This window comes from Alexandromys fortis, unplaced genomic scaffold (assembly GCF_014885135.2).
Source record: "Alexandromys fortis isolate MF-2015 unplaced genomic scaffold, M_Fortis_MF-2015_v1.1 scaffold_31, whole genome shotgun sequence".
In the NCBI taxonomy this organism is placed as follows: domain Eukaryota; kingdom Metazoa; phylum Chordata; class Mammalia; order Rodentia; family Cricetidae; genus Alexandromys; species Alexandromys fortis.
Window position 1 is genome coordinate 12,337,462 of NW_026067974.1, and position 20,380 is coordinate 12,357,841.

General features: G+C 44.0%; 2 protein-coding genes across 2 annotated transcripts in view; one reads left to right on the plus strand and one right to left on the minus strand.

Moving 5' to 3' along the window:
- Klhl10 (kelch like family member 10) overlaps nt 1-9,858 on the plus strand; it is a 16,933-nt gene extending 7,075 nt beyond the window's left edge. Inside the window, exons 3-4 of the mRNA XM_050156868.1 lie at nt 5,765-5,914; nt 6,098-9,858. Of these exons, the coding sequence (XP_050012825.1) occupies nt 5,765-5,914; nt 6,098-6,472 (525 nt within the window). The 3' untranslated portion in view covers nt 6,473-9,858. The remainder of the gene's footprint in view (nt 1-5,764; nt 5,915-6,097) is intronic.
- Nucleotides 6,673-20,111, minus strand: Klhl11 (kelch like family member 11). The gene is made up of 2 exons (XM_050156921.1): nt 19,526-20,111; nt 6,673-13,601 (listed from the first exon to the last, which is right to left on the minus strand). Exons 1-2 carry the CDS (start codon nt 20,062-20,064, stop codon nt 12,020-12,022), a joined length of 2,121 nt encoding a protein of 706 aa, XP_050012878.1. The 5' UTR covers nt 20,065-20,111; the 3' UTR covers nt 6,673-12,019.
- Nucleotides 20,112-20,380: the final 269 nt, after the last annotated feature.

Here is a 20,380-nt window from a genome sequence, read left to right on the forward strand (position 1 = left end):
ATGCTTGAAGGCCAGAAGAGGGCGCCAGACCCCATTACAGATGGTTGTGAGCCACCATGTGGTTGCTGGGAATTGAACTCAGGACCTTTGGAAGAGCAGGCAATGCTCTTAACCACTGAGCCATCTCTCCAGCCCTCTTCTTCCTTTTGGGATGAGGCTGGAAGACACAATGGCAGTACTTACAAGGAAGTACAGCTGTCTTTTGGTGTCCACTGAAGCTTGGATGACGGTTCCCCGTACACAGCCGCACCCAGACGCTGGAGTCTCATATAACATGGCATGGTGCCTGTGTATAGCCTGTGAGCACAGGCTGTGGGTGTGGGGACACACACCCATAAACCTAGCTCTGGGGAGCCTGAGACAGGAAGATTGCTATGAGTTTAAGGCCGGCCTGGGCTACACAGAGTTCAAGGCAAGCTGGGGGCTAAACAGGAAGACTCTATCTCAGAGAAAAACTGTTGTATAATTTCCTCCCATATACTTTAATCATCTCCAGATTGCTTGTAATACTTGACATTATGTAAATGCTAAGCAAATTGTTTACTGTATTTTTTTAGATATCTATGAGAAAAAAAACTATACATTTTCAGTACATATATTTAACTTATTTTAAATTAAATTTTCTGGGGGCATAACATGAGCATCTGTGGGGGTCAGAGGACAACTTAACTTGTAAGAGTAGATTCCTTCTACCAGGTGGGGCCCAGAGATCAAACAGGTCTTCAGGTTTGGTGACAAGTGCCATTACACACAATGCCATCTTGCTAGCCAGTTTTATTTTTACTAGATATAAAAAAATTATTATGTATATGAATGTTTTGCCTGCATGTATGTATATGCATCATATGCATGTCTGGTGCTCAGGGAGGACAGAAGAGGGAGTCCCCTGGAATTAAAGACTTATGGATAGTTAGTGAGCCACCATGTGGGCGCTGGGAATCAAACTCTGAGTCCTTGGCAAGAGTAGCAAGTGTAGCTTGGTCATGGTGGTGCATGGTGCACGCCTTTAATTCCAGCACTAAACAGAGGCAGGTGTACCTCTGAGCTTGAAGCCAGCCTCATCCACACTGTGAGTCCCAGGACAGCAATAAAAAAGCTCAAATAAAACAAGTGCAATAATCTGCTGAGCTCTCCCTCGCCTCCATTTGTTTAGAGATGGGCCTCCGTACTCCTGAGAGCCTGGCATTCCCAAAGGTCCTCCTGTCTCTGACGCCTGAGTGCTGAGATTAAAAGCATACCCCACCTTGATTGACAATTATTTTTTTTAGACAGGGTCTCATTCTGTAGCCAAGGCTAGCCTTGAAGCTTCAGTGATCGCCTTGCTGTAACTACAAGTGTGAGTTGAGCCACTATGCCTATCACACAACTTCCCTCCCATATACAGTTTGTTTGAGACAGGGTTTCTCTGTATAGCCCTGGCTGTCCTGGAACTCACTTTGTAGACCAGGCTGTCCTCAAACTCAGAGATCCACCTGCCTCTGCCTCCAGAGTGCTGCGATTAAAAGCATGCACCACCCCCTCCCCTGGCAATATTTTCTTAAGGTTTTTCTTTTCATGGGGGATTGGGCCTGTAGAGATGGCTCAGTGGTTAAGAGCACTTGTTGCTCTTGTAAAGGGCCCAATTTCAGTTCCCGGCACTCATGTGAAGCAGGTAGCCTATAACTTTTAATTTTTTAAATTCATTTTACGTACCAACCATAGTTCCCCCTCCCTTCCGTCCTCCCACCCCCGCCCCCGCATCCTCCCCCTTACAAATTCTTTTAATTCCAGCTCCAGGGGAGTCAACATCTCCCTCTGGCTTCTGAGGGCTCACAGACACACACAGACACAGACACACAGATGTGCGCATGCATACAAATTTTTTTTTTAATTTTTATTTCGTGTGCATTGGTGTTTTGCTTGTACGTATGTCCATATGAAATCCCCTGGAACTGGAGTTACAGACAGCTGCCATGTGGGTGCTGGGAATTGAACCTGGGTCCTCTGGAAGAGCAGTCAGTGCTCTTAAACACTGAGCCATCTCCCCAGCCCCACAAAAATACTTTTTAAAAGTTTTTTTCTTTCTTTTTAAACATTTCTCTGTGTAGCCCTGATTGTTCCTGGAACTCACTCTGTAGACCAGGCTGGCCTCGAACTAAAGAGATTCACCTGGGCCGGGCGGTGGTGGCACATGCCTTTAATCCCAGCACTTGGGAGGCAGAGGCAGGCAGATCTCTGTGAGTTCGAGACCAGCCTGGTCTACAAGAGCTAGTTCCAGGACAGGCTCCAAAACCACAGAGAAACCCTGTCTCGAAAAAAAAAAAAAACAAACAAAAAAAAAAAAAAAAAAGAGATTCACCTGTTCACCTGCCTCTGCTTCTCAAGTGCTGGGATTAAAGGCATGCACCATCACTACCTACCTTCTTTTTCAACTAAATTTTTATTTAGTGTGTGTGTAAATTCCTTCTGTGGTGTACGTGTGGAGATCAGAGGACCAACTTGCAGAAGTCAGATTTTTTCCTCCTACCATGCAGCGCAAGCTCCTTCGCCCACTGAACCATCTTTCCAGCCCTCCCCAACATCTGTAATGATCTAACGCTTTGTGTGCATGGGCACACATGTGACACCATGCAAGTGTGGCGGTCAGAGGACACTTTCCTTTCCACCAGGTGGGACTGGGACCTGGGATTGCATTCATGGACAAGCGCTATTACCCACAGCCCCTCCCCAGTATCTGCAGTCCTAGTTCTGATCATGGATGTGTGGAACCTGAGGTACACAGGGCTGACTGTGCTCTTCTCAAGTTATTAAGTGGCTATTTATAATGTATAATTTTTGCTTATTAAAGCACAATGTAGCAGGCATGGTGGCACACACCGTTAATCCCAGCACTCGGGAGGCAGAGGCAGACTCCTGTCTGTGAGTTTGAGGCCAGCCAGGTCTACAGAGCTCCAGGCTGGGTTACAAAGTTGAGACCCTTCTTCAAAAAACCAAACCAGCTGGGCAGTGATGGCGCATGCCTTTAATCCCAGCACTTGGGAGGCAGAAACAGGTGGATCTCTGTGAGTTTGAGGCCAGCCAGGTCTACAGAGCTCCAGGCTGGGTTACAAAGTTGAGACCCTTCTTCAAAAAACCAAACCAGCTGGGCAGTGATGGCGCATGCCTTTAATCCCAGCACTTGGGAGGCAGAAACAGGTGGATCTCTGTGAGTTTGAGGCCAGCCTGGTCTACAAAGAGAGTTCCAGGACAGCCAGCACTGTTACACAGAGAAACCCTGTCTTTTTTTTTTTTATATTTATTTATTTATTTATTATGTATACAGTGTCCTGTCTGCCTGTAGGCCAGAAGAGAGCACTAGATCTCATTACAGGTGGTTGTGAGCCACCATGTGATTGCTGGGAACTGAACTCAGAACCTTTGGAAGGGCAGGCAGCGCACTTAACCACTGAGCCATCTCTCTCTAGCCCCGAGAAACCCTGTTTAAAGAAAACCTTGAAAAACAAAATAAACAACCACAAAAACAAACAACCAAATCCCAAATAATAAAATACAATGTATGGCAGGGCATGGCAGTGCATACCTTAAGCCCAGCACTCTAGAGGCCAAGGCCGGCAAATTTCTGAGTTCAAGGCCAGTCTGGTTTACACAGTGAGTTCCAGGCCAGTTAGGGCTACACAGTGAGGCAATGCCATCTCAGAACAAAATAAAGCAACACATAAGAAACAATGCATGTAACTGGGGTTTACATGCATTGGTAGAGATAGTTGCCTAGCAAATGGAAGCCCTGGCTTCAGTTTCCAGCTCCAAGTCACAGCAGGTATGGTGGCACATGGGCCTGGGGCAAATGGGACCCTAGCTCCAAAAACAAAACAACAACAAACAAAAAAACCGTGTAGGTGGGAGGACGGCTTAATTGGTAAAGTGTTTGCCTTGTCAAGTTAGATCCTCAGCACACGTATCCATCTGCTTGTAATCTCAGCGCTGGGGAGGCAGAAACAAGCGGCTCTCTGTTCTATGAAAAACCAACTAGCCTAACCTACTTGGCAAGTTCCGGGGCAGTGAGAAAACCATGTCTCAGAACAACCCACCAAAGAAGCTGGGGACCTGAAAAGATGGTTCAGCAGTTCAGAGCTTTTCTTGCAGTGGACCACTGGCAACTCACAACCACCTGTAATTCCGGTTCCGGGGAACCTGATGCCCTCTTCTGACCTCTGCAAGGACCTATATACACACGGTGTAAATACAGATAAGCAGACACGCAGGCACACACGCGCGCACACACAGAAATAAATAGGTTAAAACTAAGGGCGGCGCCATGAGGAGGGCCCAGCAGGTAAAGGAGCTTGCCACCAAGCCTGACTTGAGTTCAATCCAGAAGCAACAGTGGGAGAGAAGTCTGAAGCAGTTGTCTTCTGACCTCAAAATGTGCATCATAGCAAATGCAGAGACACTCATGCACACATGTGCACATCCATACACATACAATATATATGCTAAAATTGGATGGTTCCTGAGGACTTCTGGCCTTCACATGCATACATACACACTGGCATCCCCACACATTCATGTACACACAGAATCCATGCACATAGAGAATAATGGATAGACTGGCATTAAAAATGTCCCCTGGGGGACTAGAGAGATGGCTCAGTGGTTAAGCACAATGGCTGTTCTTCCAGAAGACTTCAATTAGATTTCAGCACCCACCTGGCAGCTTAACAGTCTGTAACTCCATTTCCAAGGAAATTTAACACCTTCTGGCCTCTGAGGACACGACACACGTTATATAGACAGGCATATGGGCAAAACATCCATAAGCAAATAAATCTTTCAAAAAGTGCCCCCTGGGCCTTTGAGATGGTCCAGTGGATAAAGGCATTTGCCATTAAATCTGATAAGCCGACTTCCACCCTTGTTACCTAGGAGAGATGACAGGAAAGAATGACTCCAGCAAGCTGTCCTCTGACCTCCACATGTATGACATGGCACAGGTGCATGCATGCATACAAATAAATATAATTGGGGGAAAAAAGAGGACAGGGAAAGATGGTGTGGTGGTACAGGCTTTTAAACTCAGGAGGCTGAGGCAGGGAGGCCCACCTGGCCTACATGGGGAGTTCCAGGACAACCAGGGCTGTATAGTAAGAGTGAGACTTTATCGCAAAAGAAACAAAAAGTATAAAAAAAAAAAAAAAAGCACATGGAGGGGCTGGAAAAGTTTGGCTCAGAGATTAAGAACATTGGCTGTCCGGGCGATGGTGGCACACTCCTTTAATCCCAGCACTCGGGAGGCAGAGGCAGGCGGATCTCTGTGAGTCTGAGACCAGCCTGGTCTACAGAGCTAGTTCCAGGACAGGCTCCAAAGCCACAGCAAAACCCTGTCTCGAAAAACCAAAAAAAAAAAAATAAATAAATAAAAGAACATTGGCTGTTCTTCCAGAAGATGTGGGTTCAATTATAAGTACCCAGATGGTAACTCACAACTGTTAACTCTAATCCCAGGGGATCCCCAGCCTTCAATGACATTGCATACATGTGGTGTACAGACAAACTTGCAGGCAAAACGCTCATACACATAAAATACACAAGTTGTCCCTGATCACGTCTACCAGCTGGCCTGCACTCGGGAGAGCATCCAGCACAGGCTAAGTTCTGGGCTGGGACAGCTGCTATGTCCTCTCCACACGCTTAGAAGACAGCTCTCCAAAAACTTGAAAGTCCTCACCTTGTTATCTTCTGTGTACGCCTCAGTATAACTTAACAATCCTGAATTCTCTCCACACAGGTCTACATATGTGGTGGGTTTAATGGAAACGAATGCCTGTTTACAGCAGAAGTGTACAACACTGAGAGCAATCAGTGGACAGTCATTGCACCCATGAGGAGCAGGAGGAGTGGAATAGGTGTAATTGCTTACGGGGAACATGTATACGCAGTGAGTTTCCATTGTATCATGATAAAATGGCACCCTTAGACTTTCTAATAGCAAAGAGGCTCAGCCTTTCATTAGCGAGCATTTGAAAAGAGGCGGTAGCATCACCTGTTCTCCCCACAAGGGCTTCCTCGGGAAACAGAAGCAATGGATAGCAGTCAACCTTGTCTCTTTTGCTCTTCACAGGTAGGTGGCTTTGATGGAGCTAATCGACTGAGGAGTGCAGAAGCCTACAGTCCAGTGGCTAATACGTGGCGCACAATCCCCACTATGTTTAATCCTCGTAGCAATTTTGGTATCGAGGTAGTGGACGACCTCTTGTTTGTGGTGGGTGGCTTTAATGGCTTTACCACCACCTTTAATGTTGAGTGCTATGATGAAAAGACCGATGAGTGGTATGACGCTCACGACATGAGCATATACCGCAGTGCTCTGAGCTGCTGCGTGGTGCCAGGGCTAGCCAATGTTGGGGAGTATGCAGCTAGACGGGACAACTTCACAGGATTAGCACTGCGAGATGAAGTAAAGTATTCCGCTTCGACAAGTACCCTACCTGTATGAGCCTCTTCATTTAGCTAATAAAAAGTCTAAGCAATAAGAATTAATTCTTTTTTTAAATAAATGCAGTGTTTAAACTTGTAAGAGTACTGGAAAATGTTCAACTTAAGGGAAGCAAGGGTTGGATAAATGAGGGAGTTAAAGAAGGTGATTATTTTCAACAGTGCATAATTAAGAAAAGAACCACACAGTATAAAACCAGCTCTACAGAAATACGTTTATTGAAAACTTACATTTAGACAATTAGTAACTTGAACACGAGCAAGATAGCTTCAGGAACATAAACATATCTCAGAGTGTTCTAAATACTATATCTCCTCTAATCTGAAGGGAGATAACCAAGATTCTATCTTGCATAGGGGCTTGGGTGCCACTAAGCCAAGAAAACTGTTTTTAAACTAAATGCTTATTTTACAAATAACACGACTAGCACCAGCCCATGGATGGTAAAATCTTCAAACACCTAGCAAGTACTGTGTTTCACAGGTGCAGGAAGCAGGAGGGGTAACTGAATTAACAAGTGCTTCAAGGTACCACACTCCTAGCAAGGGTCACAGAGTAAGCCAAAAGCTCTGTAAGGGTTGCAGTGAACAGTGAATTGGCTAAATAAAGTCCTTGCAGCAAATGACTACTTTGTAAAGTTACTGTCATTGTATTATTACAACTCTCAACAACTGTTTGGTTTTATGACCAGAACATGTGCTAGAAGTATAACAACAAAATGGACTTTCCTCAAGAAAATAACAAACGGAGTGACGAGTCGTGCCAAAATGTTTAATGGCTGAGAACAGACTGAACTGTTGCTCAAATAGTCTAGGGTCGAAGCACCGCATTTCTCTAGTGTAGACGAATGCTTCACAACACCATATATGTTCAAAGACACGAAATGTGACTAACATGCCCTTTGCACGTAAGCTTAGTTCAGAAGGTACCAGAAAGAGGTCCTGTATACTTTATTAGACCAAGTAGCTAAAATATGTAACACAGCTCCAGTCTACTTATAGTGTTGACACTTGAATCAGGAAGCAGAAAAGGAAGTATTTCAAACACACCACATGCTACAGTCAGAGAGGAAAGTGTGCACAAGAACCTGCCTACCAGCTATGACAGGGCTGAACACAAAGGTGCTCTCTGGCTTCAGACCGAGTGTCTGTATTTTAATAGCTCAGTAGTTTAAAAGAATTTTTGGTCCCAGAAATACTACACACAACCAGGTAACCAAAACAAAACTGATGTCAGTTAAATTTTAAGTGTTCTTAACAAAAATGTTACTTTGAACTGGCACAGAAAAGCAAAGCTATCAGGATACACAAGACTAATCATGCAAGTGATGATCGCTTAAACCCTAAGCTCACGACTGACATTCTCAACCTAAAAGGTAGACAGGAAGGGCCCATTATGATGTGGAAGTAGCCTTACTCCAAGTAATGGACAGTCGTACCTTTTTTGGTATAATGGAGTTCTTTCCAACATAGAAAAATAAAACAAAACAAAGGTTCACTTGAATACATTTAAGTTTTTTTTAAAAAGCTATGTTTATAACTTTTCACAAAGAGCTTTATTAGACTTGCACGATTATTATTATTATAAATACTGTTATGTCCAGTTTAAAATTTCAGAATGTCAGCCTTGAACAGATTTAAGCAAATCTGGTTTCTTCCCTTCCTAACAGGTTAGTTAGAGTATTTAAGAGACACAAGTTATGGTGAAGCCACACACGTGAATTCACGTATGAACATTAGAAACTTGGTAGTCAGGAAAACCTGCACACCATCATGCAAGGAAGGACTTACCCCTTCATTCAGCCAGGGTCTAGGCTGCCTGCTGAGTCAAAAAAACAGTGGTTTCAATCAAGTTTTTAAAACCAGATTATACCTAAACCTTAGGAGTTATATTGTCTGCCAAAAAATAAAGGGGGGGGGGGGAGAAAAAAAGATGGCCCTATTAACAACTTGGTGATGACAGCCCCAAAATACAATTCTGGGACCAAAAAGTCAAAAATCAAAATATATGACATTCTTCTGGAGAAAGCTGGCATCCTGATGAAATATTAAATGATTTGCTTGTAAAATTAGAGATAAAGGCAAGCTTCCTTCAGTGCACAGACCTCTTATAACTAAGGAATGCTTCTCAGAATCCAAAGGCTTATTTATGTTATGAAGGTAACCACAGAGGGCTGGGAAGCAACCCAGTTGGCAGAGTATTTCCCTAGCGTGTGCAAGGCCCTGCGTTCAGTTCCCAGCACTGTAAAACACACCAACCTAAAGAAACCCAAAGGATGGAAACTGAGAAAAAGTTAAGGGAAAAGGGGAGGATAATAGATCCTTTATGCGGAAAGGACTTGTGGTTTCCCAGACTCACTTCAGTTTAAGTTAAATGGCTTTAAAGCACATTTCCAACATAGCTATTCACCCTTGTCCTGGGCAAGAACACTAATTTAGACGCTTCAAGAAAATTATCAGTACAGAATCCAAGAACATTAAGCAAATGGCTTAAATTTCTGGTTGTGCTTCTGTTATTTTATCACACAATAAAGTTAACTCTAGTATAATCGGGGAAGTCTAGATCACTCTTCTTGGACTTTTCCAGAATGAGAGGAGATGAAGACATTCTTAAATTTAAAAGTCAGATTTACAATACAAACCATCAAGAGTCTTTATTTTATATTATTTATGTACTCTATTATTAGTTACCCTTTTGTTGTTGGTTAGTTTGAGGCAGGGTCTCACATGTATACTAACTAGACTGGCTCAGAACTCCTGATCTTCTTCTTGACTTTGCTTCCCAAATGCTCCGATCACAGATGAGCACTTCCATACCCAATTTTTAATTAATTAGATGTTTGTGTCTGCTTGTGGATATGTCCATGTGAATGAATGCGGGTGCCCACAGGGGCCATGGGTATTAGATCCCCTAAAGGCGGAGTTATAGAGGCTTGTGAGCTGCCTGAAGTGGTGTGGGAACCAAACTCAGTGGAAAAAAAGCAAATGTTCTTAGCTGATGATCCATCTCTCCAGCCCACTGAACAGGAGTCTATGCTGAGTGTTGAAAGATTTAGCCTGAATACTAACTTGCATAAAGCCCAGGAGTGTATAGAAACTCAAAATATGGGTGTTCCTTGATGTAACTTCCTTGAGGTCAAAGCCCATTAGAGGATGGGACCTATTAGTGATGCCACCTTGAGAATTATCCGCACTCCTAACTGCTTTATATATTGCTGTGTGTATGACTATTCAGAAGTGGTGACTGCACAGGTCTGATAAAGGCCCTACAATGTCAAGACAACATTCCTCTATTCTGCTGGAGAGCAGTGTTGCTCTAAATATGCATGCTTAATGTAAATGTGTTCTCTAAGCTTGTTAAAAAAAAAAAAAACCCTTGAACATGAAGTGAATACTGAAGCAAGAAAAAGAAGTGGCTTTACCCTGGCTGTCAGTGAGGATCACAGCTGAATCTTTACTAAAGAATATGAATCAACAAATCAATCAAGATGTCTTTGGACTGACTACAATTGACTTGTCAATGTTAAATCTATATGGAAATTCTTCCTGAATATGAAAAACATTCATATAGTCTCAAAGCCAATCCAGCCTGGTCTACATAGAGACTTCCAGGTCAGCAACACTACATAGAAGACTATCAAGAAAACAAACAAAAAACAAACAAACAACAACAAAAATCAAAGGTAAAATAAAATCAGCAAGATCTGGGAAATCACTGCAATTTGAGATTTGCATTAAAACAAAAATCCAAAAGAGAAATAATTTTCTTTGATGGTAGGATTCACAAAGAGAAGTTGTACAATGTTCCACCAAGAACAGGATTACTCACAAAAGCCTAAGGCTGAGCACTCCAAGACTAAAGTCCTGCACAAGGGAGTTCAGAAATAAAGTACAAATTAGATCCAGATCCTTAAAGAAAAATGGGAAACTATATACTCTGTCTACAGATGAACAAAAAAAAATTTAAGTACCGAGCAGGGATTTATTATCAAAAATAGTACAAAAACAATGATACCAATACAAGGCTCAAAAGACACTGTAAAGAAAAGAGCTAACTCTCAATCCCATACACAGAAATAGGTGATAAAATCAGCAAACAAAGAATATGCAGACACTAAGAGAATGGGACTCAAGGATATACCTAAAGCAACTGAGAGTTATAGATCTTGAATATGAGAGCTCTAACAGCTCAAGAAAATGTTAATAAATGCGAACAGTTAGAGGAATGTGAATGTACAGTATCATTGTAGCTTATCATTGGAAGCTTTCCCCTCAGGATCTATGTAAGGTCAAAGCCTAGTCTACCCTAGTGAGCTCCAGGCCAGCCACGGCTAAATAGAGACCCTGTCTCAAAAAACTAAGACTACTTTAGGGAGAGTAATAAAAATATGTATAGATTAAAAACCTTTTCTGAAAGATGACAGTCACTGAACTGATTATTTAACCTTCTGACATTTTTCTATTAAATGTGTTATGTGAAAACCTTACATTTTTAAAAGCCAAAACTATGTACTCAGGTTTGGTATTCTAGGCTCTAAATTCCAATAAAAGTCTAGGGTAATCCAGTACAATATTATGACAATTAAGGGCCAGAAATAACATGGCTTCTCTTAGAGGAGTATTTTCTAAACTCTTACTTTCCTTGCCATTTTGAAAGTTTTTCTTGTGGAAAGAACTGATGAAGAGCCTATATAATATTCAATGGAGCAAAAAAATGAACTGAAGGCATCACGTGTGATTGTCACGAGCATGCTGCATCCTCCTCAGCTCAGTCACAACCCTTCAAAGAGTTTCAAAATGTTGTTCACTTGCTTTCTCAGCAACACTGAACACTTTTCTTAGAGAAAACAAACTTTACCTATGTAACTTCCTCTCTAGTCAAATCAGCTAAATACTAATACCTCCCCAATTCTCATCTCAGAATGATGGCTTCCAGTCTATAAATAGCTGCGGCAGAAACAAAAGCCAGATGATGCCCAATCACAAACCTCTCATTGGTCACTCTTTCCAAGGAACAAAAACAGCATTTATAAACACATAAAACAAACGTGAGCACCAACACTGTAAGATCAATCTTGCTGAAACATTGTGCTTTTACCTTCAGATCCAGTCTTACTATTGCACATGCCTGCAGATGAGAACTTAATGCATAAACTGATATCACTGAAAACAAACAATCTACACAAAATGTAAAAGGAATATCAAAGTAAATGTGCAAATAATGCTGGTGCTTAAAGCCCCGAATATAGGTCCCTAAAACAAAGGAGTTACAGTTGTTGGCAGAGAAAAAAGGCCAAATACCTAGACGTGCTTTCCCCACGTCTCTTTAATAAGATCTTATTTGCCAGCATACAAACTAAAGACAGGACTGTAAGTTAACAAAAATACCACACTAAACTGAGTTTCCTCTTTGTTCTTTTAACTATCTTCCGTTATAGGGTAGTAAGTCCAAGTAGAAAATAAGTTATTGACATACTTTTCCAAGTAACAGTCCAGGCATCTCCAGCCACATAGGATGGGGAAAAGTTTTCAGCTGCGCACGTCATATTTAGCATTCAATTTGGGAACTTGGCACTCTCCGCATGTTCAGGGCGTGCCGGTGTATCTCTTGCATCTGTCTGATGCGGTCCTTCTGCCACATTAAATTTTGAGGCATAGGGTATCTCTGTGTGCCATGCAGATATCGGTAGGGGATCCTAACGTGACAAGCGGTGGCTCTACAACGGGGCTGAGGCATGGGAGGAAGGAGCATCCACCTCTTTCTCTCAGCACAGTATCGGTAGGCCTCTTTCCGATACTGTTTGTCAATATCATCGCTGTTTTTCCAGCCTCCAATAATGAAGACATCATCTTTATAATAGCAAATGGCTGCTCCTTCAATGCTCAGGACTTCTGGAGGCAAGCTTTCAAGGATCTCATCAGACACCTGACCGGCAATTTTTCTTACTGCCTCTTCATTTTCTAAAGAATAACTCTTGGGACAGCAAGATGCTGTCTGATAAAAGTTTGAATTGACCACAGACATCTGGAAAAAACAGTAATTGTCAATAAGTGGTAAAGATTCTACATCTTTCCACTGTCGAGTCTCTGTATCATAACAAGTAATTACAGCCTTCAATCCATCCTCGGTGTCCCGGTCCACAGGAGTGCGGGCAGCAATGTACACAAACCGGTCTTCAATAGCTAGTGCTTTGACATCGCGAAGAATCTTTGGTGCCGATTCTAAGTTGTGCCATTTATCAAGCTCGGGATTGTAAACAGTCACATCTTTAAAGCCGGGGCTAAAATTGCCATGTCCTCCAATGCTATACAGCTTCCCTTTGACTTCTGTTAGCCCAAAAGAATGCTTTCTTGTCATCAGACTACAAACGTGTTCCCATGTATTCAAGTTTGGGTTGTACCTTTCCACAGTCTTAGCAAAGCCTGGTTCCATCGAGCCAGCAACATACACGTAAGATTCTGTTACTGCAACAGCATGTCCATCAAGATGATTATGAATGTGGGGCAGATTGACCCATCTGTCCTCGTCAACAAAATATCCCACACATTCACTTAAATAGTCTCCTCCTTCTGACACACCTCCAATAACCATGATTACGTCCATGTTTTGTCCGTAGCGAGGTAAGAGTGAGACATGGGATGCGGGATGCTGGAGTGTGCCAGACTGTATGTTCTCTGCTCTGAGTGCATGCCTCTCCACTGCATCAGCCACCAGCTTGACACAAACTTCATTATTGGCCACCAGACGCTCTGGTTTGACATGCCGTGTAAGGTAGGTGGGTTTCATCTGGGACAACCTGAGCAATTTAAAAAGTTCTTCAAAGTATCTCTCTCTGTCTTCAGCATTTCTCTGAACCCACTTCAAAACCGTTTCAAAAAGAACTTCTTCAGAATCCACGGTAATTTCCAAATCCGAAAGCCAGTCTCGAATGAGATGGAAAGGTAAAGTATAAAATTCTTCATCCTGAATGACTTTATAGAAATTTCTCCGGATCATTTCTGCAGCTTTCATAGCAAGCTGACTTAGGGTGTACATGTGGGCTAAACTATGAATGGCCACACAATTTGAGAGATGAAGTTTTTTCTTCAGAAATTCTCCACAAAATTCTTTTAAACGAATCAGTAAGAATCTAGAATCAAGAAAAAGAGAAAAGATTAATGTTGGAATGTAATTATTTCATTTGGTTGCAATGTAGGTGCACTTGGATTATACACATTGAAATGGTAGGATTAATCTCATAAGCACAGTATCTGGAAAGAAAAAAAAAACAAGCAAGTTTTTCAGGAGGAAGGGGTTGAGATAGGTCTTATTATGCAGATGGTAAAAGCACTTGCTGGAGCAAGCCTAGAGATTCAAGTTCAATCCCTAGAGCCCACATAAAGTCAAAGTTGTCCTCTTGATTATCTGAAGACTTGGTTCCTAGTACCCATACTGATTAGCTCACAACTGCCTAACCCCAGTTACAAGGGGTCCAATGCCCTTTTCTGGCCTTCTTGGGCACTGCACCCATATGCACATATTGTCACACAGATAGACACATAAAGGACAAATGCCAATCCAAATGCATTTGACATTTTTTTAAAAAATTATTTATTTACTTATTATGTATACAATATTCTGTCTGCATGTATGCCTGCGGGACAGAAGAGGGCACCAGACCTCATTACAGATGGTTGTGAGCCACCATGTGGTTGCCGGGAATTGAACTCAGGACCTTTGGAAGAGCAGGCAATGCTCTTAACCGCTGAGCCATCTCTCCAGCCCTTGACATCTTTTCTAATCCTTTTGCAGTCACTAGACCTCTGATTTATTTATTTTGGCTCTGCTTTGTTTTTTTGGGACAGCATCTCAAGTAGCCCAGGCTGGTCTCCAACACCATACAGCAAAGGACAACCCTTCTGCTCCTACCAACTATGTGCCAGGATCACAGACATGCACTATCACTCCCAGCCTTTGGTGCTTTTATTGAGAAATGATTTTGGTGAAAGGCAGTATGATCATCTAGTGTAAACTAGATGCAGGCAGGAACTCTAACTTCCTGAAGGCTCAGCTTGGTCAGGTATCTCAAAGAACTCAGCCTTGGCTGAGTTAGGTTTTTATCTCTTTGGGCAATCACAGAAAGTAGACTAAGGGGCTTTACCCAAGGGTGAAGCCTGGAAATAAAACAAAATCACAAAAAAAATCATGTGTAGCTTAAAAAAGAAAAGTGAGCTGGGCGATGGTGGTGCACGCCTTTAATCCCAGCACTTGGGAGGCAGAGGCAGGTGGATCTCTGTTAGTTCAAGACCAGCTTGGTCTACAGAGCTAGTTCCAGGACAGGCTCCAAAGCCACAGAGAAACCCTGTCTCGAAAAACCAAAACAAACAAACAAACAAAAAAAACCAGTGCCCACCCACCTAAATATGAGTTAAAATAAAACACAACAGTGTTCGCTCAAATCATAAATCTAACAGCACTTAGCCCAAGAGAGGTTACTGTGCTTAGTAACTACTTAATTACAAAATACAGACAATTAAGACAAGCTCTCTTAACCTTCTTAAAGAAACATTCCCACCTTAGAGATGAAACAAAGGCCAGGTAGAGTGGCGAGTAAAGTCTCTAGACTCTAGAGAGCCCCACACAATCTGGGTGCCAGAACCACCTGATTCCCAGGCTGGCCTCAAGCTCCTATGTTTAGCAGGTAATTCTGAAGTATACCCCCTTAGACAATAGCACACTTGGCATTGTTATATAAGGAACACTGTGCTGCACATGTCTGTTTATATGTATTTATTATAGGACTGGGGATTCAACTCAGGGTCTAAAACATACTAGGCAGGTGCTCTACTATTAATCCCTCCCTCCAACTTCCATTTTAGAGACAGGATCTATCTAATCAGTGATTCTTCTGCCTCAGCCTCCTGAGGAGCTGGGATTAAAGCGCTGAGCCTAGAGACTCTGCTCATTCTATTATTTCTAATCACAGACAGTAAGTACATGTGGGCACAGAGAAGACGATTCTCCCTCAGAGCTAATTAAGCTTGATCATTACAGGCACGTGTAAAAGATTTTTTTTTGTATTTTTGAGACAAGGTCTCTCTATGTAGCCCTGGCTGGCCTTGAACACAGAGGCAGTTTGTCTCTGCTTCCCTAGTGAAAAGAATGAAGGCACCACCATGTCAGCAAGTTAAAGTTTTAAGTCATAGGACCAAGCAAACTTGATAATAGCTCTTCTTCTGGGTTTCATTTAACAATCCTTCTCAGGCCTGTAAACATCCTACCCCATCCTGAGGATCCAGTCTTGTACTCTAAGACAAGCAATCAGGTAGGCAGGGACTTTATCTTCCCACCTATCTATCTGCAGTTATACCTTGTATTTTCTTTCCCACTTTGGCCTATGGTTTCATTTTGAGATAGGGTCTCTCTATGTAGCCCTTGGCCTTGACCACGTGCTGGGATTAAAGACACGAGCCACCCATAGCCAGCATCCAATCCTTACTATTTTCTGGAAAGGGTCTCACTAAATAGTTCAGATTGGCCTAGATCTCCTGCCTCAGGCTCCCAAGTGCTGGAATTACAGGAATGTAACACTCAATCTCCAACTTTAGTATGGAGGATTATGGTCTTCCTTGATTTATCAGTTTCTCTTCTTCCACAGAATCATTTTATTCAGCACAAACATATTCCACCATTTCCTATTTTACAGTCAACTAAGTAGGCACTCTACCTTAAACCCAATCCTTTTTAATACTTTTGTTTTTTGAGACAGGGTTTCTCTGTGTTAACAGTCCTGGCTGTACAGAAATCGCCTGCCTCTGCTTTCCAAGTGCCTGAATGTACGTATAAGCCTACTGCCAATATCAGAAGAGGGAGTTGGACCCTCAAAATGGAATTACAGATGGCTGTGAACCACCATATGGGTTCTGGGAATTGAACACAGGTCCTCTGGAAAAGCAGTCATAGCTCTTAATGGCTGAGCAATCTCTCCAATCCCTGGAAATATCCCTGTGACATTGTTTCTACTTGTGATTCCCTTCAAAACTTAACTGGAGGTCCAATGTTCCTCAATCTAACAGCTTACCCAGACATTGTGACCGAGTCCACACTGACCTTCTCATATCTGTTCAATTCTCAATATCTTTTGTGTTTCAGTATAAATGTAGAGAGGCACAAGGCTTTGATATCAGATGTCTTTCCTTGATTGATCGCCATCTTATTCTAGACTTTTTAAAAAAGATTTATTTATGTGCACAAGTGTTTTGCCTACATGTTTATCTGTGCACCATGTGTGCCTGATGTCCTTGATGGCCAGAAGATATCAGATACACTGGAACAGGAGTTACAGTTGGTTATGAGCCAACATGTGGGCATTGAGAACTGATCCAACCTAGGTCTTCTGCAACAGTAACAAATATTCTTTTCAGACAAGGTCTCTCACTGAGCCCCATCCACTGGGCCAGTCTGGCTGGCCAATGAGCCTCAGAAATCAGCCCGTCTCTGCCCTACCCTCAAGGCTGGGGTTACCATGCCCAACTTTTAAAGAACTGGTCAAGTCCTCATGCTGCAGTACAGGCATTTTATCTATGGCTGGGCCATCCCCACAACCCCTATTTTCCCACATCTTTTTTTTTTAAATATTTATTTATTTGTTATGTATACAATATTCTGTCTGTGTGTATGTCTGCAGGCCAGAAGAGGGCACCAGACCTCATTACAGATGGTTGTGAGCCACCATGTGGTTGCCGGGAATTGAACTCAGGACCTTTGGTAGAGCAGGCAATGCTCTTAACCACTGAGCCATCTCTCCAGCCCCTCCCACATCTTTTTTGGGAGTGAAGAGGTGGGGTAGATCTCATTATGAAACCCTGGCTGGCCTAAATATACAGACCAAACTAAAACTGGCCTAAAACTCAGAGATCTGCTTGTCTCTGCTTTCCAAGAGTGCTGGGATGAAATTCCCAGCATTTCCCCAGACTGTAATAATAATCAGATCTTTCCAAGTGCTAGGGTCAAAAAAATTTTTTTCCTTACTCCCATATAAAGTAAACTGGCAGTTATCTTTACTTCAAAACACAGATGTCCTGCAGAGATGGCTCAGTAGTTAAAAGCACTGGCTGCTCTTCAGGTTCAATTGCCAGCATGACATGCTCTCTTTCTGGTCTCCTTAGGCACCAAGCACTAACACTGTGCACATATAAATGCAGGCAAAACACCCATATACATAAAATAAACCTCAACAGGTGTCACCTCTTCTCATCACCTTCCTTCTCAACCCAAGCCTCTACCACTATTGTGGTGACTTAAACTAGTCTGCATCCTCCCACCATTGCATCCTTTTCCCCAATACAGAATTTATCATTCTCACCAACTTCTAATTTTAAAAAGTTCAGCTCTAGCCGGGCAGTGGTGGGCACACCTTTAATCCCAGCACTTGGGTGGCAGAGGCAGGCAGAGTGCTATGACTTTGAGGCCAGCCTGGTCTAGAGAGCTAGTTCTAGGACAGCTAAGGCTACACAAAGAAACCCTGTGTAGCTGGGCAATGGTGGTGCCACGCCTTTAATCCTAGCACTTGGGAGGCAGAGACAGGCAGATCTCTGAATTCAAGGCCAGCCTGGTTTAGAGTTAGTGCCAGGAGAGACTCCAAAGCTACAGAGAAACCCTGTCTCAAAAAACAAAAGTTCAGCTCCTTTCACAGGCAGCCCATAAGGCTGTGGTTCTCCATCTGTGGGCTGAGACTCCCTGGGGTCAAATGACCCTTTCACAGGGGTCGCCTATTAGATATTTATGTTACATTTCATAACACTAGCAAAATTATAGCTGTGAAATAGCAACAAAAATAACTTTATGCTCAGCGGGTCACCACAACCTGAGAAATTGTATTAAAGGGTCACGGCTAGGAAGGTCGAGAACCACTATCTTAAGGGCTCCATCCTCACTATGATGCTTTTGTTCCTTTTAACTGCCTCCCTCCCTCCCGTCCAGCTACATGACCCTGCTGTTCTCTAGCTCTCTACGTGGGGGTTTTAGACCGGCAATCTCTAGCTGAAGCACACTACCTAGCCACCGACATCCCTTTATCAAGTCTTTTGAACTTCCTCTATCCACCCAGTTTAAAAATAGCTCCTCTCAGCTGGCCATAGCAGTGCACGCCTTTAATCCCATCGCGCAGAGGCAGAGGCAGGTGGATTTCTGAGTTCAAAGCCATCCTGGTCTACACAGTGAGTTCCAGGACAGCCAGAGAAACATAGGAAGACCCTGTTTTTGAAACAAAAACAAACAAAACAAACAAACAAACAAACCGAAGACCGTCCCCCTCCATCACCCTCCACATTACATTCCGCTGTATCACAGCTGTGACAGCCATTCAACAGGCTAGGCATTCATTGTTAAACGACAGGAGTTCCGTAAGGAAAGGGATCTATTTTCATGTGTTTTGTTCACATAAAAATCAGTGTCTGGTGCACACCTCGGCTCAAGAGGTGCGTGTTAAAGGGTTTGTAACAAACAATACTATACCATCCCTAAAAACGGCGTCCACCTGCCTCCAAACCGACCCTGGGCCATCTTTTTCTGGCTCCCTACCATCCATTTTCCACAATAGCTAAGAAAACCTTTGGAAATATTTCAGTCGGATCATCTCTCTACCCACTTTCTCATCCATCACACCCAGTAAAACGCTCAACTTTCCCCAACGCATCTCATACACCACCTTCCCCGTCGCCCGGCAGGTCCAGACTCACAAGCTGGATTCCGACCGAGGTCCTTTGGGAGCCTCTAAGGCGCTTCCATCCGCCTTTGCACTGCTAATTTCTCTTGCCATTCCGAGGTCGGCTTAAATGTCAGCTTCTCCATCCCGCAGCTAGCCTTCCACTGTTTTTTATGTCGTCATCACACAGATTTTTTTTTTTTACCGTCTTTGTCCCTACACCTGGAGCCTGCGCTCTAAGATGCAAGGCGCACAAGCTAGACTCTCAAAGGCCTCCTCCGTGTCAGGCGCGGCGGCTGTCCGTCCCGCCCGTCCCCGCAGACAAGACCCCTCCCCAACCCCCGCTCGCCCTCCCCCCCATCGTCTACCTGTCGGCCAGCTCCAGCACCTCGTGCACGCTGCCGGTGCTCACTCGGATGCGCCCGGTGTACATGTACTCGATAACGGCTTCCACCGTGTCAGGTTCGGGTCCCGGCTCCGAGCTCCACTTGCGCATCTCCACCCGGCCGGAGCGCGACTCGGAAAACTGACCGGAGAGCAAGGGCGTGAAGTACTCGGTGGCGGCGGCCAGCACCGAGCGGTGGGCACGGAACTCGCGACCTCCGGCCCCCCCGAAGCACAGGGTGATGTCGCAGAACAGGCCCTGCCGCCGCTGCTCGTTCTGCCGCCAGGACAGCTCGGAGCAGTGAGTGCTGCACTCGAAGTCCTCGGCCTCTGGGCCTGGATCGCCCCCGCTCGCCTCCATGACAGACATCCCGGGCCCGAAGTCCAACGTGCTACCTGCTCGGATATCGGCAGCCAGGCTCGCCGAACCGATGGCGGCAGTCTCCATGCTCTCCATCTCCAGCACCTGGAGAGACGCAGCCGCGGCCGCCGCAGCCGCCGCAGCCGCCACCGCCGCCGCCATCTTGAAGCCGCCGCACCGGCCCCCTGAGCTTCCGAACGGTGCGGCAACACTGGTGCGACACAGAGGAATTCTGGGATTAAATAGAGCGCGCGGGGCGGAGCTGCGCCTGCGCACTTCCGCCAAGTTTGCGCCTTCTAGTGAGGCAAGCTGGGGGTGGAGGGGATTAGGGTTGCCGTCTGTTCGTGTTTTGTTGAATTTTCTACTTTAAATTGCTTTAGAGGCAATCCTCACCACCACACGCACACACAGAAACTTAGTTTGTTTGATTTTGAACTCGCTCTGTAGATCAGGATGGCCTAGAGCTCACAGAGATCCA

Excerpts from the sequence above, each read along its gene's own strand:
- Klhl11 (XM_050156921.1), bottom strand. The coding sequence starts at position 20,064 with ATGGCGGCGGCGGTGGCGGCTGCGGCGGCTGCGGCGGCCGCGGCTGCG. Across the intron at positions 13,602-19,525 it reads GTGCTGGAGCTGGCCGACAG|ATTCTTACTGATTCGTTTAA; the intron begins GTAGACGATGGG and ends TCTTGATTCTAG.